Source organism: Schistocerca nitens, chromosome 6, assembly GCF_023898315.1.
Source record: "Schistocerca nitens isolate TAMUIC-IGC-003100 chromosome 6, iqSchNite1.1, whole genome shotgun sequence".
NCBI classification, from domain to species: Eukaryota; Metazoa; Arthropoda; class Insecta; order Orthoptera; family Acrididae; genus Schistocerca; species Schistocerca nitens.
Window position 1 is genome coordinate 631127930 of NC_064619.1, and position 26966 is coordinate 631154895.

Below are 26966 nucleotides of genomic sequence, written 5' to 3' on the forward strand. Positions count from 1 at the left end.
TCGATGTTGTTCTTGTTAAGCTCGTACCGTTCACTGTTTCTACTCGTAAAAAAATGGTTCAAATGGCTCTGAGCACTATGGGACTCAACTGCTGTGGTCATAAGTCCCCTAGAACTTAGAACTACTTAAACCTAACTAACCTAAGGACAGCACACAACACCCAGCCATCACGAGGCAGAGAAAATCTCTGACCCCGCCGGGAATCGAACCCGGGAACCCGGGCGTGGGAAGCGAGAACGCTACCGCACGACCACGAGATGCGGGCGTTTCTACTCGTATTTTGATTTTATTTTATTTTATTTTTTTTTATCACAGTTCAGTGCACAGTCATCCTGTTTTCATGCTTGATCTGTGTTCTGTTTTTTACGCTCTATCGAAGTACCATCTTACCAATAAACCTGAGGGGTGTTTGATGGGGAGAAAAGACTTCCGCCAGCCACACTGGACCTCACCCACTTTAGCACAACAGTACAATGGACACGCGCAGCTAAGTATCTTGGAGTCATCCTCAATCGGCTGCTGAACAACAAAGACTTCCATGGAATTCAGCCTATAAGTGCAGATATGTTTCTAGTGGTTGGTACAGCAGCAGAAGGAAGAGTTGAGAAAGATCTCACATCCCGCAGGACGTGCACCCCTGCTGCCTACACGGGGAACCCTAATGACAGGAAGTGGTCCACAGATTTCAGGAGCAAGCTAAGGAATTTCAGCACACAGCACAAATATTGGAGAGTGCGCTAATTAATAGCCTTGGGCAACAGAATCCACGTATCGACCGCTACAAGTGGTCCGTGCTGCTACTAGTGAGACACCAGTGCCATTACAGTACGAACTGGTAACCACGGAAGACAAAGAACGAAGGCCTCGGATTAGAAAGGGAATAAGACGGGGGGTGTAGTCCCGAGTTTCTCACGCCATAGATAATGTTCAAATAACTTAGAGGGATGCAGCCGGATGACGTCATCGACAACAGCCGATATTTCGGCGGGTACAAACTCTTCCATTTTCAAGGGAAAATTGTAGAAAGTAAGCAAGGAAGTTTACAACCTCAAGTAAAGATAAAAAACACACACACAAACTACTGTAAACACTAGCGCCTTCACAAACCAAAGATGACCGACCTCGGAAATTATCGATAATGAAATTAATAAGCGACTGGTGTGGTACCATAAAATGTGTCCCTCTGTTTTTTGACAAGGGAGAGAGCAGAATTCCAAGTAGAATTTAAACAAAACGCACCATCTCTATTTATATGGTTACTTGCTACTTTAATTTCAACAGCTTCCTTAATAACACCATCCGAATAGCTGGAAGCGCATGCTATAATCTCCGTGTTGTTAAATTCCATAGGATGACGGGACTCGTGACAAGAAAATGTTGTGCAATGGCGGATTTGCTCGCTTGTTGTAAGCGTGTGTAACACTTACGCTCAATACTCCGGTCCTCCACAGTACTGACTGTGCAATATATGACATGCCACAACTGCAAGGAATACGGTACACACCCGCCTTACACAAACCAAGATCATCATCTACGGAACCTAAAAGCACCCTGATCGTAGTTGGTGATCGAAAAACATACTTCACATTATATTTCCGCCAAATCTGTTCGACATGCTCCCTGTGTGAGGCAAAAAGGCAGTATACTTTGGTGCCACCTCGGAGTAGTCATCATTCGCCCGGTGCCCGGTTGGTCGATAACGGAACAGACGTCTCAGCACTCTTTCACCATAACCGATTTGACGAAAGACGACATCGAGGTGAGCTAACTCAGCCGACAACGTCTCAGGGTCCAAGATGACGTGGGCCCTGTGTTCACGTGTAGCCGGATTGTGACAACTACCAGCCTGCAGATACAAGTTAGAGTGAGTAGGCTTCGTATAAACGGCATGTCCCACCACTATACCATCCGTCTTCCTCCTGACCAAGGCATCAGGAAGAGAAGACAGCCATCGTTTTCCACCTCCATAGTAAAACAAATGTCTGGGGGACGACTGAATTCAGATGTACTGAAAAGAAAAATAGCACATGATGGTCAAAGCAAGAACATAAAAGCGGATTAGCACACGCAACAGTGCCTTAATTCAAGGGACAAATTCCTGAGAATGTACCTTTGGTACACAGAATTTTATGAAAGCCAATCATGAAACGTGAGAAGAGGGGGAAAAGAAGAGAATCGAAGTGATTGAGATCTGCTGCTACAGGAGGATGTTGAAAATTACGTAGACTGGTTAGGTAAGAAATGATGAGGTTGTTCGCAGGATTGCCGAGGTGAGGAATATCTGAAAAAACAGTGAGACGAAAAAGGGACAGGCTGATATGAGATGTGTTTAGAAATCGGGGAATGAGTTCCATGATAGGTCTAAGGCGCTGCAGTCATTGACTGTGCGGCTGGTCGCGGCGGAGGTTCGAGTCCTCCCTCGGGCATGGGTGTGTGTGTTTGTCCTTAGGATAATTTAGGTTAAGTAGTGTGTAAGCTTAGGGACTGATGACCTTAGCAGTTAAGTCCCATAAGATTTCACACACACAGTTCCATGACACTTGACGGAGTTGTAGAGGGGTAAAATGTAGAAGAGGGTACAGATTGGAATAAATCCAAGAAATAACTGAGAACGTTATGTGCAAATGCTACTCTCAGATGAATAGATTGGCACAGGAGAGAAATTTGTGGCGGCCGTATTAACTCATACAGAAGATTGATGAATCGCCCCAAAAAGTCAGCTAAAACAAGGCACGTGTCTCCGCTTAAACTTTTATTTACTAATGCTGGAGACATCATCGCAGGCTACTAAACCTCCGACACAAGTTTCAGACTTAAAATAAGCTCAACACGCCGAACTGTTCATACGTATCCGCGCAACGGTACGATTGTGACGTCATGAGAACGGCTGCCTGACACCGCGTAGTCGAGTTTGTTACTGAGCTTATAGCAGGGAAGAGTTGGCCCTGTTCGCTATATTTATTACAAATGCCATCGAAGTGTGGTATGTGTAAATGAAAGAAAATCAGCCTCAGACCGATATTTCAGGTGCGTGCAGAGCCTAGTATAATTGAATGCATGCCCCGTAGTGTCTTCGCGTATGGGTGACTGGCGCACGGACTCTGTCTGGCCTTGAGGTGGATCCGCCACCGTTATCGCAGGCGGCGTCTGACGCGTCACGACGCACGCCGCGTCCTCCTAGATTTAAACGCGGCTTCCGGGTGACGGCAGGACAGTCTCCTCCCGGCAACTGCGGCGCAGTTCAGACCCCGGACAGTGCAGCCGCCACCGCCGGCCCAGATACCAGACGCTGCTTGCCCGTTACAGGTCGGTGTGTGTTTGGCTACCGGTACCCTGTGCGCTACATCTAGCATGTCAGTATTTCACACCAGTGCTCTCACTTTTCATTCTATGTTCTCGTTACAAGTAAATTCGTCGAGCCGGCCGCTGTAGCGGAGCCGTTCTAGGCTCTTCAGTCCGGAATCGCGCTGCCGCTGCGGTCGCAGGTTCGAATCCTGCCATGGATGTGTGCGATGTCCTTAGGTTAAGTAGTTCTAAGTCTAGGGGACTGATGACCTCAGTTGTTAAGTCCCATAGTGCTTAGAGCCATTTGAACCATCGTTTTTGAAAGTCGTCCACGTCGAGGCGGAAGGCGATTATGGGTGAAGACAGTAGGACCCTAACTGGTAATGTCTGCTTTGGTGAAGGTCAGAGCAAGAAAGTAAGTGTGTACCGAGTGACAAATGCTCTCTCCCATCATGACGCTCACATATTTAGGATAAATGAGACAATGCCTCAGAGTATTTATACGTGTCAGTGGAAACCAGTTCGAATAACTGATAAGCCAGGAAAAATGCATTTAAGAATAGTTTACAAGAGACGTTCTAGGATAAAATGTATAATGAACCAAATGCTAACATAAAATTTAATTCATTCCATGCTAAATTCATGTCATTATTTGAAAAAGCTTTCCTTATAAATTAATCAGAAAGGACATGAAACAACAACTTAAAAAACCATGGATCACTAGAGGGATTATACACCGAGGAGCCAGAAGTCGAGGGGTACCTCCCAGTATCGTGTAAGACCGTCTTTTGACGGACTTTGTGCTCAAAACGGGGTGGAATTGCCTCAACAAGTTGTTGTAAATCTGCTATAAAAATGCTGCTTGTACAGCCGTCTAGTAACTGCGAAAGTGTTATCTGTGCAGGATTTTGTGCACCAGCTGACCTCTCCATTACGTCCCATAAACGTTCGATGGGTTCCATTCGCTCGAATTGTCCAGAATGTTCTTCAAACAAATCTCGAACAACTGTGGCCTCGAGACACGGGCGTAGTCCTCCATAAAAATTCCATCGTTGTTTGGGAACACAAAGCTCATTAATGGCTGTAAACGGTAGACGAACATAGCCACTTCCAATCAATGATCGGTACAGTTGGACCAGAGGACCCAGTCTATTCCATGTAAACATCGCCCACACCGATACGGAGCTACCACAAGCTTGCGCAGTGCCTTCTTGATAACTTGTGTCCATGGCTTCGTGGGATCTGCACCACACTCGATCCCTATAATCAGCCCTTACCAACTGAAATCGGGACCCATCTCCCCAAGCCACTGTTTTCCAGTCGTGTAGGGTTCCACTGATTTGGTCACGAACCAAGGAGAGGCGCTGCAGGCGGTGTCGTACTTTAAGCAAAAGTACTAGCGTCCGTGGTCTGCTCCCATAGCCCATTAACGCCAAATTTCGCCGCACTGTCATAACGCATACGTACCTCGTATGTCCCACATTTATTTCTGCGGTTATTTCTGTGCTTGTCTGTTAGCACTAACAACTCAACGCAACCTATGGATGACAGACTGAGAGGCATTGGCACCTATAGCAACATGACAGAAAGTTCATCCTTTTTGCTTCAAACAGACCGCCCTTGCAACATGTACTTAATTCAGATGCCGCAGTCTATGCGCCCGGTGAAATACAACGTCCACAAGTGATATCTACCATCTGTGTAACTCACTAGAAAACACTAGTGCACCGGTAATCACTTCCTTCTGAGGAGTTACCTAACACTGTAGTGCGCAACACAGCGAATACATAGCGAATGATTTTAATTGTTGTCTACAGTTAAAAGCGAAGATCTCACAGCATGAAGTAAGACCACAAGTAACCCCTGCGTCAAAATAGATTTAACATATCGCAAGTTTGTAGACGTTTTTCTCTAATTATTTTGAAGAGCAAATATTACGTATCTATTCACAATAGCTATATATTAAAAGTAGATGTATAAAATATGCCTGAATTCGATGCACTGTTGCGTCATAATTTCGAATCAATCGGTACAGAACTTTAACAGCTTTAATGTCTTGCACTAACCACATTTAAACTTTTATATAAATTTCCGCTGTAGTTATTACATATGGGGTGTAACAGGTATAAGTGCAGACATTTGTATTGGAGACTGAGGACTGTGTAGCACACAACATTACATCAGTATTTACATCATTTGCAGACTAATAATTATAGCTATTACAAGTTGTATGTTTTTAGGTTGGCTAGTATATCCGAGTACGTGTGGCATCAATAAGGCACTAATGCTTATTTTCCTCTGGGCAGCACGTCAGATGTTACAATGTGGACGTGTTGACGCAAAACGGTTTATCTATACTGGCAGGAGCAGTCCACTTGGTGGTGCAGTTACGCGGTGCAGAAAGCGTCAGATCGTAAATTTTGTAATGTGCTTGTGGGACGAGTGTTTGACGCAGAGAAACATAAACAACATATTGTGTGCGTATGTATCAGTGTACAACATGTAAAAATGTCTTTACTTATACCCGTTAGAGCATGTGTATTTATTTATGGTAGGCATCGTCTATATTATAGTATGCAAACACCATTTTGCGCTAACTGTCGTTTGACTGTCTAAGGGAACGCTCAAGGCATGATTAGTGTAATCAAAGGAACAGAGGTAGTCATTTTGATAGAAGTCTTGATAAGGGAGCACTTTTGTCAGGATCGGTTCATCTCAGAACAGCCAAGCAATTGACTGCTGTTTATTTTCCGGCTCGTACTAACACATACATAGATTCAGGTGATTCAACTTTATGGTGAGCTTATCACCAGGTATAAAGCTTGTCTAAAATTGTCTACAAGCGGAGCTGAAACGAGGATTAAATCTTTTTGACCGTTGATGGGGTGACAGTACGGGCATACTCTGGGCGTGGGTTGCAGCCAAGCAGTGTAGCGTTTCGTCAGACCGAAATCTTGCTCAATAGCGACCCAGCACTGTGGGAGATGAAGAGCCTTCGGGAAGTTTCCAAAGGGCTAATGTATGAGACAGGTCTTCCACGTTAAAAGGCCTCCTTCGGCCGCATACAGGAGTTAATTTTTGCCGTAACATACCTCCCAAGGAATTGTTTTTTGAAATCACTGGAACAAGTTGGCTCTGGTAATTTGAAAATAGAACACTTGTATTAAACCACAGTGTAACTATAATTTACCGCTGTACCTGAACGTGACAAAGGCTCAAATGGTTCTGAGCACTATGGGACTCAACTTCTGAGGTCATCAGTCCCCTAGAACTTAGAACTACTTAAACCTAACTAACCTAAGGACATCACACACATCCATGCCCGAGGCAGAATTCGAACCTGCGACCGTAGCGGTCTCGCGGTTCCAGACTGCAGCGCCTAGAACCGCTCGGCCACGAACGTGACAAAGGAAGATGAACGTCGGTGTGATGAGAAGAGGCATGGTAGTCTCCGTCTGTGTGTGTGTGTGTGTGTGTGTGTGTGTGTGTGTGTGTGTGTGTGTGTGTGTGGGTTTCTGTACCCAACATCAGTTGAGCTTCGTTCCAAAGTTGTGCTTGGTCGAAATCGGTAGCCTTCTTGTCAACAGCGTTTTGTTTATGATTGCCAGCAACATCAGCGATCTAGTAGCATGGCGACGTCTCGTGTCAAGTGTATCAATGCCGTGGTGTACGGTAAGGTGTCGAAGTTTAGTGACTGTAGGAAGTTACAAGACGATTTAGACAAAATTTTCAGTTGGTGGGATGAATGGCAGCTGGCCCTAAATGTGGAAAAATGTAAATTGATGCGGATGAATAGGAAGGTCACACCTGTAATGTCCAGATACAGTAGTACTAGTATCCTGCTTGAAACAGACATATATTTTAAATATCTGGGCACAACGTTGCAAAGCGATGTGAAATGCAACGAGCATGTGAGAACTTTGCTAGGGAGGGCGAACGGTCAACTTCGGTTAATTGGGAGAACTGCGGAAAATTGTGATCCATCTGTAAAGGAGACTGTATACAGGATAGTGGTGCGACCTGTCCTTGAGGATTGCTGGAGTGTTTTGGAGCCGCAACTGGTCGGGTTGAAGTAAAACATCGAAAAGGTTCGCTAGATTTGTCACCGGTAGGTTCGAACAACACGTAAGTGTTGCTCCAGGAACTCAAATGGGTACCACTGGAGGGAAGGTGCAGTTCTTTTTGAGAAACACTATTGAGGAAATTTAGAGAAGCGGCATTTGAAGCTGATTGCCGAACGATTCTACTGACGCCAACATAGATTGCGCGTAATAATCACTAAGATAAGATGCGAGAAATTAGGGGTCATACAGAAACATATAGATGGTCGTTTTTCCCTCGCTCTATTTTCGAGTGGAACAGGATAGGAAATAACTAGTAGTGATACAGGGTACCCTCCGCCACGCATCGTGCTGTGGGTTGCGGAGTGGCTGTGCAGATATAGATATGTAGATGTAAATGTAGATGTAATAAATAACTTAACGAGTGTTTGAACATGAGCATCTGTATAATTTGCTTTGACGAAATCTTGTTTATATTAAATCTTGTCGTTTTGATGGTTTCATTAAATGAGATAGTTTTTTAAAAACTTGACTTTCAGAACATTGCTTAGTAAAAATAATTTCGACACTCGACACTTGTGATTTTTAAGACCTGCATGTGGCAGAGGCTGGCGGGGTCGGGGAGGCGTCGGGTACGGAAAGGCGCGAGGCGGTTGGGTGGATGGAGGGACGGAAGGACGTAGGGTGTTGGGTGGTGGAAGGGGTGCGTTCTTGCACCTAAAATTTTATTGGTTACAAACAGTCTCGGTTGCAATTTTAGTTTTTTTTATTTTTCAACGACGCGTTTCGCCTTATTTAGGCATCTTCAGGTTATCTAAATAGAAGACAGAGAATAAGTACATCTATTTAACAATCGCGATCGCGTTGCGCAGACTTGGATAACCTATAAGCATGTATAAACAGATCACCTATTGAAAATATAAAGAGATCACCTATTGAAAGAGCAAATATCTTAATTTGGTATTTCTTAAGAATCCTTTAGTCAGTGTAGCAAAGAGCATCGTCGAATATGTCAGGCCTACATTGCCTTCGTTAAACTCGGTAAAAACTATAAATATAAAATAGTAAAATCATTACCTTTTCTAGATGGACGCGAGAGGCACCAAGGTCTGCATAACGCGTTCCAGTTCACAGGAGCCAGTAACAGAGTAAGAAGGGGGCTCAGGTAGTAAGCATAATGCGCCCCAGCGTCGTGTGCCAGTACTGAAGCCTCTAATACAGAATCACCTCAGGAGGTGGCGCTGCGACGCAGCAGTGACTAAAAATGAGAGATCGTAAACTGGATATACATATCCACTAAAACTTTATAAACGTAGTGCACATAAAACATTGATAAGATGGAATTACTAGGGGCAACAATAGCGCTTAACTTACCCTAAAACTTTGACGAAGTAAAATATAAATGAAGACGGTAAATTTAAAATGAGAAAACAAGGTGTATAATAGAAGACACAGATGCAGTACATAAACAGGTTTTTCGTATCATATACCACTAGAACGAAAACATTAAAAACACAGGACCGTAATTTCAAATAAAGAGGCGGCCCTTATAACACTCAATACTGCGTCATTCGGAGCTAGAACATCTAGCAAGAAAACTTTTTTGAATAAAATACAAGTAAAATTGTTAGGCTTAAAAAATACACACCAACGTGGAAGACGGACGTTATACGGGTAAACTTGCCCCCCCCCCTTTTTATAGCTACATTGAAATGTGCAACGTCATCATTTAAAGCGACAAACTCGCAAGTATCCTATTTGAGTAAAAAAAAAAAAAAAACCTAATGGCTTTGCTAAGAATACGACATAAGACCAGAGAGGAACAGGGCTCATATTTAGGCAGGACTACGAGGTCTCCAGGATTACATTAATAACACTGATTTCATAACTTCTAAAAAGGCCTGATTGGGGCTAATTATTTGGCCGTTAAGGAGAGACAAATCTTTGACTTCCATATGCCTAACTATTTCAGTTTCTTCCAAAACGTTTAACTTCTTACTCTTTTGCGCAAAATACAAAATCTTAAGATTTTGTACTTGCGGAGGACTGTGCCTTTAAGGTGTTAGGCAAAGGCAGAGCTCTGTTTTACCTGTCCCCATCTATTAAGATGATGTTCTTGCGATCTAATTTTGAAGGTTCTGGCTGTTTGTCCAACATATCCTGCATTACAATCGCGACACTCCAGCAGATATACCCCCGATGCCAAAAGGTTGTTCTTTTTAGGTGATTCATTATGTATGTACATAAACTGGAGATTGGTAGCCGCGGAAAATACTATACGAGAGCCCACTCCCCGGAAAAGTTTTGCCAGTTCATAACTAAAATTGCCCATAAATGGCAAAGAAATGTAATTGTGCTCCCCGACAGAAGGAGCATTGGGTGAACTCCGAAGAGGCATCGTTGTTTTGTCTTGGTATATCAACGAGCGCAACACGTATGGACTGAAAGACCTAAAATTTTATAAGTTAAGCACTGACCGTACATATACACCCCCTAGCCGGCGGACTGGGTTATCGGCAAGACACTATTGGGGTACGGACTGACACCTGCCGCGTGTGTGGGCTTGTCTCATGACTCCGCCCGCCACTCTGCTGACTCAAACAGGCTGCGTGTCAGAGACAGCTGTCTGACATTCCCAGCCACCAGACCGCCTTCAGTCCTTCGTCGTCTCCACGAGACTCCCCTCCGAGGATCCTGCCGTAGCGTCACGGTACAAAGCGAGGACCTCGCGGCGCTGAGCCGCTGGGGTCCGACGCCATGGGACGCAGCGCCACAGCCGTCGGTCCTGGGTTCGTCGCCCCGAAGTGACTGCCGCTCCCTCTGGGCCGGTCACCCGCCTGCTCCGCCACGGCCACCTCACTCCAAACGCTGTCAGGCAATGCTGACTCGGAAACAGCCGGCCGCCCGGAATGTGGTGACGGCCAAAGCCCCTCGCTACGGGTCTGCCTCTTCGAGAAGTGCTTACAGTGGACTGCTCAGAGCGGCGTGCCTATGTGTCACGTTCAACGTCCGTCGCCTCTGGGCCACTGCGATACGTCTCCTTAGGGTTAAAAATAAAGGCCTTTCACAACATTTGGCTACCTTCTGCACCTTCACCCATCTCCAGCAGAGCATCATTCGTGCACTCCATTCTCACCCACATCATTATAAGTTTCCACGTCGTACGTAGCTTGCTATAAGTCCAATGGACGTTGACGCCGTTCCCCGCTTTGTACTTTTTCTCCAGGCTCCAGATGGCGCTGCTCCTGGACTCGTGGATCGCCGAGTTGGTCGTCGTCTTGTCGGCGGCCGTGCTCGCCCTCTACCTCTGGTTCTCCAGTAGCTACAGGTACTGGAAGAACAAGGGGGTGCCGTACGCAGAACCTACAGTTCCATTTGGAAACTTCTGGAGAAACTTTTTCGGCCACGAATGTATTGCTCAGACCATGCAGAACATATACAATCAGCAGCCAAGTAAGAAATTAAAATTTTTGTCAGTGATAAACAGACTATAATTATATTCATTATTTGTTAAAAGAATCAGGGACATAATATGTGATGATGTAGACGTGCTCTGTGCGTTTCCAACGTTCCACTTCCTGTCCGCAACTGCGTGTTCGTTCTGCTGCTGCTGTGGACGCCACAGACTGGTGTCTGAGGCGGTCGGTAGCCTCAGAGTGACGGACTGGTCTCTCTTCAGTGTGCTGCTGTGGAGACCGAGGTGGCTGGCTCAAGGGCGAATGGTTCAGTTGTCTGGTCATCACCAGAAGCTGTTGGGGAAACCTTTCTGGAAGACCTGGCAGGTAGCAGCACCTCGCAGCGAGTGCAGTTAGCGTGTAGGAAGAAACGCGTGAATTCTGTTGCTGACCCTGCCTGGCTGGAAGGGCTCATTGTTACATAATTTCGTGGAGCTACCTGGAACTCGCCAAAGTCGACTGCAAATGCTTATGGCATGCAGGTGGTGAATACTGAACCCTCACGGACGGATTTCGGAAGTCGGCAGTCAGTCCCTAATGAAGCTGTTGGCCTCTGCAAAAGGTTGTGGAAGAGTTAGCAAGTTGCTGTGTATGGGCAACGCCTTCTTCATTCTGCTCTTTCCAAGGCGACTACGACGGTTTAGCCAACGCATACACAGTAGGCAGAAAGAGGCGGCTTAGCAAGATGTGGAGCCATCAGCGAGCTGGATGGGGTCTCACCGACGTGTGTAACACTTCATAGTAAGTTCCGTTATTTCCGGTGGATACCTGAAGCGCAGTGTTTAGTGTTTCTGTGTACCCCCCCCCCCCTAACTTTTTTGACTTTGGACCGTTATGCGATTTTGTTTATACAGCAGAGAGCGGCACGAGAAGCTGGTAACCATTTTCAAATGGAACAATGACGGTTTGTGGTGCCCGTTGTCCAATCCAGCGGACGGAATTATCATCGCACTGATTCGCGGTATGGTGTAGGAGAGGTGACTGTCTTAACCTGATGAAGCTGGCTCCCCTTTCTGTAGCACGAGTTTGGGATGTGCGCAATGCGGAATATGCGGTTGTCAGCGTCGAACAATTAAAAAATTCAGGAAAATTTGTAATTTCGCGTCAGTGGTGTATTGGAGAGAAATGCGGTTGGCACACCTGCACACGCCTGTCTTTAATCTGGAACTACCGTAAGTTTCATTGTTGTATGTCTGTTAGTTATTGTTGAGTACTGTATTGAGTAGAACGTTGTGTCGCACAGTTTGGGAACTTCGACATGTCAGAGATAGAGGAGCTCCGCGTCTGCATTGAATGTTGCGTGCAACTCGGAAAACCTTTACAGAGACTCGCCAAATGATGCAGGAAGCCTACAGTGATGAGTCCTTATGCCGTACCCGGTGTTAGAGATGGTTCATAAGGGGGGTCGAAGTTAAAAATGAGCCTCGTTCGCCGGCCGCTGGTGGCCGAGCGGTTCTGGCGCTACAGTCTGGAACCGCGCGACCTCTACGGTCGCAGCTTCGAATCCTGCCTCGGGCATGGATGTGTGTGATGTCCTTAGGTTAGTTAGGTTTAAGTAGTTCCAAGTTCTAGGGGACTTATGACCTCAGCAGTTGAGTCCCATAGTGCTCAGAGCCATTTGACCCTCGTTCAGGACGCCCTTCACGTCTACTGACGACGCTCAAGTCAGGAACTTCACGAAATCGTGCGTTCCAGTGGAAGACTGACTGTCCGAGAGACCGCAGAAGAATGGAACATTTCAGTTAGATCATGCCATGAAATCCTGACACAACATTTTCGAATGCATCGTACTGCAGCTAGATTCGTCCCACGACTGACTCAAGACCAGAACGACTTTGCCTCGCAACGTGTGAAGAGCTTTCGAATCGTGAAAATGAGAACATGTTCCTCAAGACAATCATAACTGGTGACGAGACATTGGTCTACGGTTATGATGTTGAGACCAAGGTTCAGTCTTCATAATGCGTCGGAAAAGCTTCTTCGAGACCACAAAAAGCTCGTCAGGTCAGGTAAAATGTCAAAGCCATGCTGATAGTTTTCTTTGACTTTGAATGATTAGTTCATCATGAATTCGTGCCGCAGGGACAAACTGTTAATCGATGGTACTGTCGGGACGTGTTAAGATACCTGCGAGAAACTGTGAGAAGGAGACGGCCTGAAATGTGGAGAGAGAATTCACGCCTCTTGCATCACGATAACACAGCCGCACATTCATCCCTGTTGGTGCGTGACTCTTGCACAAAAACCGAAATCACTGTGCCGCCTCCTCCGTACCCTCCAGACATGGCCCCTGTGGACTTATTTTTATTTCCAAAATTAAAAACCCCTGGAAACGATGAAGATTTTCAACGATAGACCAGGTAAAAACAAATTCGCAGACGGCGCTTCGCGCGATCCAGCAAGAGGCGTACCAAGACTGGTTGCGGAATGGAAACGGCACTGGGAGCGGTGTATCAGTGTATCAGTTGTGGAGGAGAGTATACCGCAGGAGACGATGCATTCGAAAATGTTGTCCCCTAGAACTTAGAACTACTTAAACCTAACTAACCTAAGGACATCACACACATCCATGCCCGAGGCAGGATTCGAACCTGCGACCGTAGCGGTCACGCGGTTCCAGACTGTAGCGCCTAGAACCGCTCGGCCACTCCGGCCGGCACCGAAGGAGATCACGGACAGTAAGTGAAAGGTAAGCTCTTCACATGACTATCTCTCCCTCATAAACACACACGATCTAAACATTACGGTCTTGAACATATACGTCGTTAGGTTGGCAACAAGTAGGTAAACACACCAAAGAGGAGGAAACACGTAATGATGCCGCAATATTTACGTTGTTAAAAGCGCAGTGTTCGAAGAAATAATTATATCGAGTGGCATAATAACAACAGGACACCACAGAAAAGAGGAAGAAACATAGTAAACAGTGTGAAAAAGGTAGGAACTTAAAATTATGCTTATATATCGGTAATAAAGTGGTAGACAATCTCCAGACCAGATGAGAGGAAATGTTGATCACAACAAATCGTAAGTAATTACTTTTTACATAAAAAATCGCGACGTGAACTGTTTGATAATCTAAAAATAACAAAACTGTATCGTTATAGATCTCACTGATGATGCCTTATAATAAGAAAAATGCGAAACGTGTCTTGGAAAAATAAATTAATTGTCAGCAGGAAAAGGCGGTTTTATTTACGAAACAAGTATTAAAGAGAATTAAACTATAGAGATAGTCATTGTAGTCTGTTACGTAATAATGACGCTATACACATCTTTTGCAGTTTATTTTGAGCTGAAATGAGTTTTCTAATAATCAGAATGAACATTCCGAACCATAACTCACATTTTACTGTAAACATAATGTCAGATAGTGATCTCCAAGTGCCATTGTTTGACACTTCATTTGTTAAGATTCCTTAAAGGGGAACGACAGGGTGACGGACGAAAACATTGCTCAAATTCAGGATTCTTTTTTGCGTACTGGAACGTAGTAGACAAATGTGGTTTGCTGCAATGAATGCGGCATAAATTGAAAATTTATTGGGTATTTTTTTAACGAAAAATATTAATGTCTTTACTGTGTAATGGTGATTTTCCAGAGGCAGCTCTGAAAGGAGGCAGATCGACGGTTGTTGCTGTAACTCCGGTTGTGGTTAACTGCAACCTGAAATTGTCACCCTGATCCTTACAGATGTAATTTTAGTTCATCATACGGATTCGGAAAAAAATTTGGTGAATTGTACATATTTAAAAAAAATTGGACATTTTTGGACCCCTCTTTTTTGGCCGAATAAAATACTAAACATCAATTTACAAAAAAACGGCTACGATAGAGTGAATAAAATTAAATTTGCTTCGAGGGAGTCGAAAAATTATTAAAATCAGATGAAAATTGTAGCGTGGGCGTAGTCTTTAGAAAACCGCGTTTAAAGTTAGACAAGTATTTATCGTTTAAAAAAACGGACAAATCTTGATACTTAAGGGATATCATCAATTCCTGGTCCGTAATAACGATCGCTCCAGCTAGTGGATGGCCGCTTGAGAAAACCGCCTTTAAAGTTTGACAAGTATTTATCATACAAAAAAGGGAGAAAGCTTGAAACTTAAGGGATAGCACCGATTTCTCGTCAGTAATAACTATCGCCCTGGCTAGTGAATGGCCGCTTTCTCCTACTTTGACCTAATAAGCCCTCACTTACGTCCTCAAAGCCCTCTTCGTCGCTGAGTGCATCGCCGCTGGCATCTCTGTCTTCACAGAATCGGCGAATTCCGTCGCCAGTTTTGATTTGAAGGTCATTTACCACGTTCATTAATGCGGAATGATCTACACTGAATAGACATACGGCCAAATTTGAAGCGACGTTGACAATTTCGCTTCGGCTTCATGTTATTTTTGGAGCGCATCTCCAAATAAGACTATTGAAAGTTTCGTTCACATTTCGAGTAAAACCGCACAAACAACGCTACAACCAATGAGGTTTACTCAAATCGGTATAAATAGGAAGCGTACGCGTGGAACCGGACCTCTTTCGCTGAGGCCTGCAGTGAATTCTGGGCTTCAAACGCTCACAGAATCGTAACTTTTTAAAGTTCACGCATAATATTTTGGGGAATAACTCTTCAATCTATATACCTTCTGATACCGCAATAAAAAAAATTCCAGTTTTTTCGACTGTCACCCTGTCGCTCACCTCAAGCCATTTTGAAGTTATAACTTTTAAAAGTAGCTGGCAGGTCTATAGTTTCCACCGTCGGTACCTAATGTATTGTATGTGTACAGAGGGGGTGTTTAGACGAACCTCCTCGTCTCGTTTCGTTTCTCTTTTTCGTGTGATGCTGCTGCCTGTTCCACACCCTTTATTAGTACGCACACTTGCGCAGCAACTGTGAAGTAACCTGCGACCTTTGAGTCTTTTACCCCCCCCCCCCCCCCCTGGCCCCAACCTCACACTGAATTGCAACGTCCACTCTCCTGGAGAAAATCGCCCGCTACAGACCCCTTGTTGTTGGCCACGTGACTGCCGGCTCACCTCGCGGTCCCCGCGTATTCACCAACAGCAACAGCACGGCCCAGGGGGCCGCCTGCTGCTGAGGGAGATGGACGACATCACACGCCGCCTCCTCGGGGACCTGTGATCACGAGCATAGAAGTAAGTGCACGGTTTTTCCCCGTGGCGAAGGCCCGGAGGGCGTCTTCCCAGTCTCCCCCAAGCCTTGGGTACCTACCGCGCTTAGCGCAGCACCAGTCTCGCTGCCGCTTTATCTGTGTCTGCTTGTTTACTCACTTCATCTCGTCTCTTTATCAGGTTAACTTTAGATTAGCTACATGTCAAGTTAGTAATAACCTCGCCTTACAGTAGTCGACGGCAGAAGGCAAGACCAAGCTTTGTTTAGTGCAGACCGGACAGAAGGTGTTTGACAGTACTCCACAGTACACGACCAACGCACGTGACACGGCATTGTACAGTCATACTCCGTTACTAACTCTGCATATTCTTAGCTTCTGAAATGGTTAGTCATCATGCAAATATACGTTATCGAAGAGTTTGCTCAGATGAATAAGTGTCAATAAATAACGTAGCTCAATTCTGTCAAGAAGAAAAACGAAAATGTTAGATTCCTATTAAAAAAAAATTAAAAATAGAACATTTCTGGTTGAGAGAGAGGACATCGCAGCATGGCGAACACACTTTCATAGAATGATGAGAAAAAAGAGGTGTTCGGGTAAATTTCAATTCCTGTCGGAACCCATCCAGTTCTTAATTCTGAAAACTTAGTACATTTCTCCTTCCACATCGCCCTGAGTCTCTCGACTTTGCCAGTCATGCCTACTGACTCTAGAACGCTGTACTCTGACGTTTCACGAATTGATTTTCCATTCGCAGTTTTACTTAGAGGAGCATGTGGCATTGCTTTCGCCATTTTCCAGTGTGCTTGTGTGGATACAGAAACTTCTTACATGCATTTTGTGACCGTATCTGTGAAAGAAATTGCGATGGATAGCGGCTGCAGAGCTTTGATGACCTTTCTAGCTCGAAGAAAGTAATATGCTGCAGTATTTTTCAGGACCTTAGATCTTTGTCTCCTTCGAGTAGGTGGCTAACTACTCACTTTACCTGTGTAGTTAAGATATTGTGCAGAAGATTAACAACACTTCACTGTTTTCGGAGCAGCCTGCTAAATTAATCACATGTAGCTTGATCGTTAGACGCCACAGTTGCTGTACTAATATTTGGCATTTAAAATATCGTAACGAGACGGAAACGTAGGTCCGTATTAAGAGGTGGATGGTATCTGCCGTAATAAATCCTTAGAGTGCCGTTATACGTAACTTTAACACACGTACAAGATTTCATGCTGCTCACTGTGTACTTTTATTCATACTTTTTTTTTTTTTTGCATCACTGATACTCGCCGACTACCATTCCTACTTCCGCCACCTGCATCAAGATCTATCATGTTCTAGCACAGCGGGTCTGCTTTGTTGTAATTCAGTGTACTGAACAACTTCATCACGATAGAGCAATTTTCCAAGCATTTAGCTTTTATAAGGACAATCGCCACATGGAATTCGCAGTTCGTGCTGTACTGAATGTTATTTATGTATACAGATACGAAATTTTTATAGATGTTTTTTTTGCACTCGTTTCACAACGTATAACACATTTTGACAGGTGACTTTCCATTATCATTGTTTTCTGAATTATACGAAAATTTTTCTGGCGGAAAACAGGCCTTGAGATTACATTTGTTGCACTGTCCAACAAGCCACCCGAACCTGTAACAGGCTTTCTAGAGGAAGTTATAGTACTTACTGTGCACCCAACTACCACAGTAAGCTTCTTAGAACAGAAATCAGCCGGCCGCGGTGGTCTCGCGGTTCTAGGCGCGCAGTACGGAACCGTGCGACTGCTGCGGTCGCAGGTTCGAATCCTGCCTCGGGCATGGATGTGTGTGATGTCCTTAGGTTAGTTAGGTTTAAGTAGTTCTAAGTTCTAGGGGACTGATGACCACAGCAGTTGAGTCCCGTAGTGCTCAGAGCCATTTGAACCATTTGAGCCAACAGAAATCAGGTTACTGGCCGAAGGGAATTCCATGACAACTGTTTGTCCTCAGCAGTCGCACGCTCCTCTGCCATTTAGCACTCATTGACATTTTTTTCTACGTTTGTAAAGATTTCTAGTGCTGACGCTATATCGATTTAGAAAAGATATCTGAATGGTGCGAAAAGTGGCAGTTGACCCTCAATAACGAAAAGTGTGAGGTAATGAGTGCTAAAAGGAACTCGTTAAACTTCGGTTACACGATAAATTAGTCTAATCTAAAAGCCGTAAATTCAACTAAATACCCAGGTATTACAATTACGAACAACTTAAATTGGAAGGAACACATAGAAAATGTTGTGGGGAAGGCTACAGAAAGACTGCGTTTTATTGGCAGGACACTGAAAATATAACAGACCTACTAAGAAGACTGCCTACACTGAGCTTGTCCGTCCTCTTTTAGAATACTGCTGCTCGGTGTGGGGTTCTTACCAGATAGGACTGACGGAGTACATCGAAAAAGTTCAAAGAAAGGCAGCACGTTTTGTATTAACATGAAATATGGGAGAGAGTGTCAAAGAAATGATACACAATTTGGGCTGGACATCAATAAAAGAAAGGCTTTTTTTCGTTGCGACGAACCTTCTCACGAAATGCCAATCACCAACTTTCTCCTCCGAATGCGAAAATAGTTTTTTGACACCGACCTACATAGGGAGGAACGATCACCACGGTAAAATAAGGGAAATCAGAGCTCGTACGGAAAGATATAGGTGTTCATTCTTTCCGCGCGCTGTACGAGATTGGAATAACAGAGACTTGTGAAGGTGGTTCGATGAACCATCTGCCAGACACTTAAATATGATTTGCAGAGTATCCATGTAGATGAAGATGTAGATGAAGCCAAGATTCCCGTTACCTGCCCACCTAACAGATGAAGCAGAGCTGATAATTCACCATTGACGGGATACCAGGGTCGCCGAACCCATGCCAAACATAGTCTTGCCAAGTTTACTGGGACTCTCGTCACAGAGCACGTCTGCATTTAGAAATGTCACGCACTCGTCATGTCGTCTTAGCTGTGGATCTACTTAAGACTGAGGGTCAATACGACAATAATTGTGGTAGGATCTACGTGTTACTACCCAGAGGTGATATCTGTCGTTAATTTAATTCGTAACTGTACTCTGTTTTCGTTTCAGAAGAGAGGTACGTCGGGTTTTACGGATTCCATCGACCACTGCTGCTTATCCGTGACCCTGAACTCATTCGCCACGTCCTTATCAAGGATTTCGGGACGTTCCACGACAGGGGACTGTTCATCGACGATGAAGAACCTCTCAACAAACATCTATTTTTCTTGGCAGGAAAGAAGTGGCGCCAGCTGAGAATCAAATTGAGCCCTACGTTCACATCCGGCAAACTGAAGGGCATGTTTAAGGTGAGCTGTTGTGCGACCCGTGGATAGCCCTTTTCTGTTATAGATCAAGAATCCTTGATGCAAAAACTGTTTCTTGAAAGCTTGAGAATTTTTCCTTGTGTGGGGAATGCTGGCAAAGCGCACAATTTGTTTGAACATTGTTGGAGCCTATAGGTTCAGAATCGATCATCGCTCCTTTAACCCTTTCAGGCCTGAATTGTTTCTGAAGGAAGGAAAAATTTTGTTTTACGTGGTAATGCTCTTAGGCGATTTTTTGATGGTTTTAGAAGGAAAATTTTTACAAAAATATGTACCCATTTTCAAAACATACTTTGTAGACTTGGCTTCATTTTATGGACTAAAATAACTAATCATGAAAGATTCTCTGTTGTAGTAAATAAAATGATCATTTAGTAGTTACCATGCAAAATAACAACAACAGTGGAATACATCGAACCAACCACATCTGCGTATTCCAGTGGTGACGAGCTGGTGCACATTGCTACTTTGACATGCTAATATTTTCATAGTAATGCCCAACAGCTGGCAGCGCTCGACCATAATGAGAGGGCTGAATATTCCCAAATGTGTGCCTCAGGATTCCACTGGGGGAAAGTACTTCTTTTTCAGCGATGACACATTAAACATTTAATGTACACAATGGAAGCCAATGGGTCTGAAAGGATGAAGACATCGTTATTTAATAATAATACCGTTTAGTTACCTTGGGTCTTCCCCTTACATATCCATATTTCACAATGTCTGCGTTTGAGCCTAGATCTCCATTTTCTGTGATGCTATTAGATGACATGGAGGTGATCAGCCACCATTCAACGGATAAAAGTATACAGTAACGTTTCAGCACACGTTGGAAGTCTATGTAGGATTACGACAGAAAATCACCCTCTGTCCCCTCACAGTTAGGTTGCCATATAGTGTGTAATTTTCCCATTCTATGCATGTACGAGACTCAAAAAGTCTTAACAGTCAATCGAAACGGATATGAGATGAGGACTGAACTGCAGTCCAGGATACCGGCTCAAAACACTACGCCATCTACTCGTCATAATAACGACGTGATAGCCTGCCAAAATATTATTTATATACTGTATGTTTAGGCTGAAGGGCAATTTAGTGTGCAGACAATTTAGTACAGAATATGGAGAGTCACTTCCTTTGCATGCAACTCTTTACAACATTTGAACTGGGTTATATGCTTGTACTAGCTTTAGGGTCAGCACAAGAAAAGTAATGTACATAATGTTTTTATAGCATGTTGGAGAATGAGTATCCGAAGTAGGATTTCAGCTCTATTGTCACATCTACATCCATACTCCTCAAGCCAGCTTACATTGTGTGGCGGAGAGTACCATTTGTACCCCTGTCATTTTTCCCTTTCTCTTTTGCATTCGCAAATAGTGCGAGTCAAGAATCGCTCACTATAAACTTTCTTATGAGCTCCGATTTCTCTCCTTATGGTCATTTCATGAGACATATGTGGGAGGAGGTATGACGGCCATCTCTTCTTGCACTGTACTGTACTGGTCCCTCTTAATACGAACAGTGATGCTCTCAGTGATACAAAGTATATATTCTGGCGCAGTTCACTAGCGCAGGTTACATACATTCAGGAGCAAACTCGATTGATTTATGACCCCTCACCCTCCCCTTAACCTATTGTTCTGTTAATTGATTTATGACCACTAGTTATCATCCATCATTCTGAGAAACCCTCTCCACCGCTTCCCCTCTCCCTCCACCTCCCCAACCCTCTCGAAAATCCCTCGACACTAGAAGCATACCTTTGATATCGAATACCTTAGTTGCACTAGGTGTTGACAACTGTACTACATACGTGGCGAAAAGTGATGTCATGAACACATGAGCAGAAGTGACACAAAATCGGTAAAATTACGAAAATTGTCGGAAAATACGCATGAATTGAGGGAAAATACGCCAAAATGCGGGGAAATGGTTCAAATGGCTATGAGCACTATGGGACTTAACATCGGAGCTCATCAGTCCCCTAGAACTTAGAAATACTTAAACCTAACTAACCTAAGGACATCACACACATCCATGCCCGAGGCAGGATTCGAATCTGCGACCATAGCGGTGTGCGCAGATCCAGACTGAAGCGCCTAGAACCTCTCGGCCACATTGGCCGGCTGTGGGGAAATTCAGAGAGAGTGAGGGAGTACTTACATGTCTGCTTGATGCTGGAAAATTGTTGTACTTAGGAACAGGAATGTGGCAGCAGGAGGAATAAGAGAAAAAGTTTACATGGAAGCACTGGGAACCAGAGAAACAGTTATTTTTCGTAGACAGCGATAAGACGGCTGGAATAGATTGTTTCACGTGGATGACCACTAAATGTTGAGTAATAAATTTATGTATGTCGGATCACAAGGCCAGGTGTGATCCCAAAGTTATTGGCAACCAGCATATAGATATTTATAACGTGACCTTAGCTAAAGTGCCTTGTATTACCTGGTGGGGGACTGTGATATACATCTACTGAATGGATTAATGTTTGACCTCGTGCAGAGACTGTTTAGGTGTTTTAAATTCTAAGAAACGATATTTATAATGTGTTTCTCTGCATTCTCCACCAATCACAGCTATTCTGTGTCAGCTAACAAAAACCTCACAAACAGTTTCTGTATGGCTTGTTTAAGTTGACTACTGTCTTTGACGTTTTCAAGGAAAATAGAATGATCTACCTCTAAACTGAGATGGATCTGCATTAAAGGATGATAGACAGTAGATAGTGTGATCCGTTGAGAGGGATTGTAATGAGGTAGATTTAATGATAGGCTAACGATGAATTCTGGAGAGAGGGAGATATTTCTGCAGGTCATTTATCTCGCATTTCTCTACTTTTTTCCATTGTTATCTCGGGATGCATTAGTTGTGGCTCAAATACAATACCATGTTCTACATGTGACTTAAAGAGCTATCTACCTGCTGTCGTTCACAGCAAACCTCTCCATACCACAGTCAGCTGAGAACTTCCAACACATGTGTGATGAATCATGTCCATCGATGGAAACCCTATTTCACACACCCTCCTCTAGATGAACGAAGATGTACACGAAGTACTCCATTTCTCTGCCACATCATGGATATAAATCGAGTCTTCAGTTTCATGACTGTAGTGATTCTAAGTTGGTGACAGGGGTTTGTGAGCTACTGCAATCTCTGTGTACACATTTGCTTGACAGATTTTGTTGGTGTTGAAGAGATTGTATTATGTTTATGGAATTAGAGTAGCATGGCATGTAATTTTACATGTTAAACAATGCTCCTACGCATTTGTGTTTATGTTCTGTGATCATTTCTCTCTTCCCAGTAGCTTCTTGATAATGAATCCAAACACTACAAAAATTCTACAGATTTGTTGGCACAAGTTATCTACACAAATGTTTCAAACTCCTTCCATCTGGAGTCCCATCATGCATAATTCAAATGTTTCTTCTTCTTAATAGTCTGTTATATCCCCACAATTCTCTCAAGTGTATCAGGCTCACATGTATTATATACCAAAAGTAGTGCTAAACTCCCTAACATGCAAGCATCTAGAGGGATTGTGTGTAATTGGATGAGTGATATGAGTATATACCGATTACCAGTGCCAGGTCTCCATAGGTGGCGAAGGGGGCAGGGGAGGGGGATGGTAGAAGGGTTGTGGAGGACATCTTGGTCTTTGTGTGTTTGCATACATTAGTTCACACAAACATGACATAACCACTTGAAATGGAGAGGGAGAGGGGAAGGAAATGAAGCTGGTATCAAATTTCAAAGGAATGCCACTACCTGATGCTTCATATGCAGAAGATTAGTGTGGTCCAGCAGCTTCGGTAGTCCCTGACCAGTGGCATTCGTGGTGCGTTGAAAGTCAGTGACATGATCAGGAGTTTTTTTTCACCAGATTTGCTTAGTGCGATCTGTAACAGTGTAATTATGTGTGGTGAGTCTTTCATGGCACTATTCCTTGCGCAGTTAGATTAAAAAAGCGCAATATATTTTTAAATATTCCACATTGCCTTGTCACTCACAATTTGTTTAAATAGAATTCCATAGTGTAGTCAATTTCTTGACAATTTCTTTAAATAAATAAATTATATTTCATACATTGCCTTGTATCCTCTATATTGTTCAAACAAACAATATATAATCTATTGCCTTGTCTACCAGAAGCTGTTTAAACAATATTCTATACACTGTAAATGATTTCCCACAAAATTCTTTAAATAAATAAACTATATTCTGTACCTCACTATGTATCCAATAAATTATTTTAATAAATAATATTCCACACATCGCCTTGTCTGCCAGAAATTGTTTAGACAGTATTCCATGTATTGCAATTGATTTCCCACCAAATAGCCAATCAATCAGTATTTCCAGAAGGGAGCGGTACCCACAAAGGGAATCTGTCCCACACAAAAGGTTATTGATTTAATTAATTAGTCAGTCAGCTTAATAGAGCAGAATGAGACTATTTGACTAACTCAGCCCTGAAAGTGTGCTTGTTTCAAAGAGGGTAAGGGGGTGAGGGATGGGGGATTTCCCATAGGAGGAGGGTTAATTAATTTACCATTAGTCATTAATTTAATATCAAAGGTGTGCTTGTAATGTGAGGGGATTTCCCAGAGGGGTGGGAAAGGTGGAGGGGGAGGGGAGGGGCTTCTCAGGAGGATGGATTATCCACAGGTGGTCATAAATCTGTTATAAGAACAATAGATTAAGGGGAGGTGAGATGGTCATAAACCAGTCAAGTTTGTACCTGAATGTATGTACCTTGCAATAACAGAGTGCGCGAGAACTTACATTATCCTACTACTCACATATCTGTCATGCACACACCCCAACTGAACGAGGCCCTGGAGAAATATGCCGCTCTTCTTTGGATCATCTCTCTCTCTCTTCTGATGATCCTACTTGGTAACGGCCCAGACCTATCAACAATACCTTAGAAATGGTCAAACAATAGTTTTGTAACCCCTACTTTCGTGGTTGAATTACGTTTCATTAAGATAGTCTCAGTAAATCACAGGCCTGGTGCCGGTTTATCCTACAATCGCTTTTCTATGGTCATTCCGTTATAGGTCGAACCACAATGGGTCTCTTCACTTAGTTCTGCACAATACGCTACATTTATTTACATTCAGTATCAAACTCCAGTCTCTGCACCAATCTTTGATCCTCTGCAGATCTTCCTGCATTTCGCTACAGTCTTACGGCATTACCATCTTCCTGTAGGCCACAGCATCGTTTGCAAATAGCCTCATGGAACATCCAACGTCATGCCCAAGACTAAATTCAGGGTGATTCTGCTAAAAGGCCACAAAGTGTAGCAAACAATACGTGAGAAATTAGGAAGTAAAAACGATTACGTGGGTATAGTGGAAATCTTAAACGATCTTTTGACTCTGTAGGTTTCAGTCATTGAAAGCACACCTAAGATACCAGATAAGTGGGAATTTCTTGTCTATACAGCTGTTTGAACTCCGCCACTAAAGAGGACAGTGGGGTGGAGCACCATCACGTAGTGGCAACATTGCCCTTCACACCACCAAAAGAACATCCTCCTGCAGGATCATACGCAGGAAGTGCAGAATTCTGTACACCTCGCCTGTGAAGCGTTGATTTAGGATCACAGGTCCAACAGGGCAGTCGCCAATTATCGCCATCCTTACAATGAGGCTGACCTAGTGCTGTTGCTCTTATTGCCACGGTACCATGGGGATTCTGTGTAGCCACAGGTGTGGACTCGCTTCAAACTAACCAGTGGATACTGTGGTGTCACTTTCGATCTCGCTGTCTCCACATGCTCAGGGACCTCGCTCATTGGTTGAGTCTACACAACACATTACAGGTGTAGGAAAACCATTGGCATTCGAAACAGCTTTCATTCGCCTTATTTCTACAAAATAGTATTATACCATTATTCCTAAAAAACCCTGGCAAGCTCAGGTAATAATGATCACGCTCTCTTCCCTCGAAAGCAGTCAGCAAAGGCTTAATACTATTGAGATGTGGCGACTGTGGTGGCCAGGGGAGATGTGAAATTCACCCCCCCCCCCCCCCCCTCTGCTCACAAAACCAGTTCTGGACAATACAAGCTCTGGGAATGGGGCAGTATCATTTAGTACAACATCATCATTGGGGAACAAGCATTGTACCTTAGGATGGATCTCATAAGCAAGCAGATTCTTTGCCTGTAATGCGACCTTGCAGAGGAACCATGGGGCCCATAGAGTAGGATGATATGGCTACGCAAATCATCGCTGAACATCCGCCAAGTTCCATACATGGGACACAAACTTGACCAGAAGTTGGAGGAGGTTCGAGTCCTCCCTCAGGCATGGATGTGTGTATTGTCCTTAGTATAACATAGGTTCAATTACTTTAATTAGTGTGTAAGCCTTGAGACTGATGACCCCAGCAGTTTGGGCCCATAGTCCTTACCACAAATTCCAATTTCTTATGGCTCCATGATGGTACATTGTGTGCCACTGGGAATGGGGATTTTGGCTTGACCGCACTCAGCAAGAGAGTCGTAAAAACCTCTATAAAACCCTCACTCTCAAGGTGTGCTGCGCTCTGCTGATGACATGCAACGTTGTTGAGGTGGAATGGTTGTCAGTGGGCAACCACTGAGGAACTGTCACACCTCAGTTGTATAAGGCTTATTCAGGCCAGTGGGACTTCATTTGAGAGGACCCTTACTATTCTAGTTGCTCATGTGACCGAGGTGGAACCCTTGAAATTTTCTCCTCCACCACCCCAGCAGAACGGATGGGCCACTTGCAGCTATCAACACCCAGTCTCTACAGCGGTCGTATGAGGTGAACCCCAAAATTCTAGATTTCTTCAGGGTGTGCCAGTCTTTTGTAGCAGAACATATGCTTTGGCTCAGAATGTGTTTTTCATACTTAAACGAAGAAAAGGAAGCTTTGAGAAACTTCTCACTCAAACCAGCTTAGAGAGCGTGGCAGATACTTTAAAATCTGTCAAGTGGATCCATAATGGGACACTGTTGGTCGAAACCTCTAGTTTCAAACAACTGAAAAATAGGCAGAACGCGAAAAGCCATGGATAATATGCCACTGAAACCGAGCTATACACCGCTCTGAACTACACCAAACTGTTGTGTCACGCAGGGATCTGATGAGCATTGCTAAAGAAACATTAAAAGCTGAGTAGACCCAAGAAGGTATTGGTGACATTCAGAATATCATACAAAGGATAGCTGGTGATCTCATCAAATCCACTCTTTCAGCCTCACTTTCAGTAGTATGAAGTTACCAATGTGTGTCAAGGCATGTTTTCTTCATGTAAATGTGCGGCCTTATCTATCCAAGCCAGTGCCCTGTTTCAAATGCCAGCGCTTTGGGCACACTACACTGGACCATATGTGAGAAGCTACTTGGTAGAACCACGCACGAAGTAGGAGTTTCTTCTCCTTTGAAATGGTTAATTGCTTTTGGGATCACCATGTCTGGAGTAGGGACTGCAGCATATATCTTGAGAAAAAGAAGCCGGCCGAAGTGGCCGTGCGGTTAAAGGCGCTGCAGTGTGGAACCGCAAGACCGCTACGGTCGCAGGTTCGAATCCTGCCTCGGGCATGGATGTTTGTGATGTCCTTAGGTTAGTTAGGTTTAACTAGTTCTAAGTTCTAGGGGACTAATGA

At 44.0% G+C, this 26966-nt stretch overlaps 2 protein-coding genes across 3 annotated transcripts in view; both read left to right on the forward strand.

The window, feature by feature from the left end:
- Positions 1–3224: 3224 nt before the first annotated feature.
- LOC126262817 (cytochrome P450 6k1-like) overlaps positions 3225–26966 on the forward strand; it is a 197334-nt gene continuing 173592 nt past the window's right edge. Inside the window, exons 1-2 of the mRNA XM_049959663.1 lie at positions 3225–3306; positions 10573–10651. Of these exons, the coding sequence (XP_049815620.1) occupies positions 10580–10651 (72 nt within the window). The 5' untranslated portion in view covers positions 3225–3306; positions 10573–10579. The remainder of the gene's footprint in view (positions 3307–10572; positions 10652–26966) is intronic.
- The window catches only part of LOC126262818 (cytochrome P450 6k1-like), a 50819-nt gene continuing 34511 nt past the window's right edge, over positions 10659–26966 (forward strand). Inside the window, exons 1-2 of one of the 2 annotated variants that reach the window (XM_049959664.1) lie at positions 10659–10799; positions 19050–19288. In XM_049959664.1, coding sequence (XP_049815621.1) covers positions 10772–10799; positions 19050–19288 — 267 coding nt within the window. In that variant the 5' untranslated portion in view covers positions 10659–10771. The remainder of the gene's footprint in view (positions 10800–19049; positions 19289–26966) is intronic. The other variant, XM_049959665.1, reaches the window with a different exon arrangement.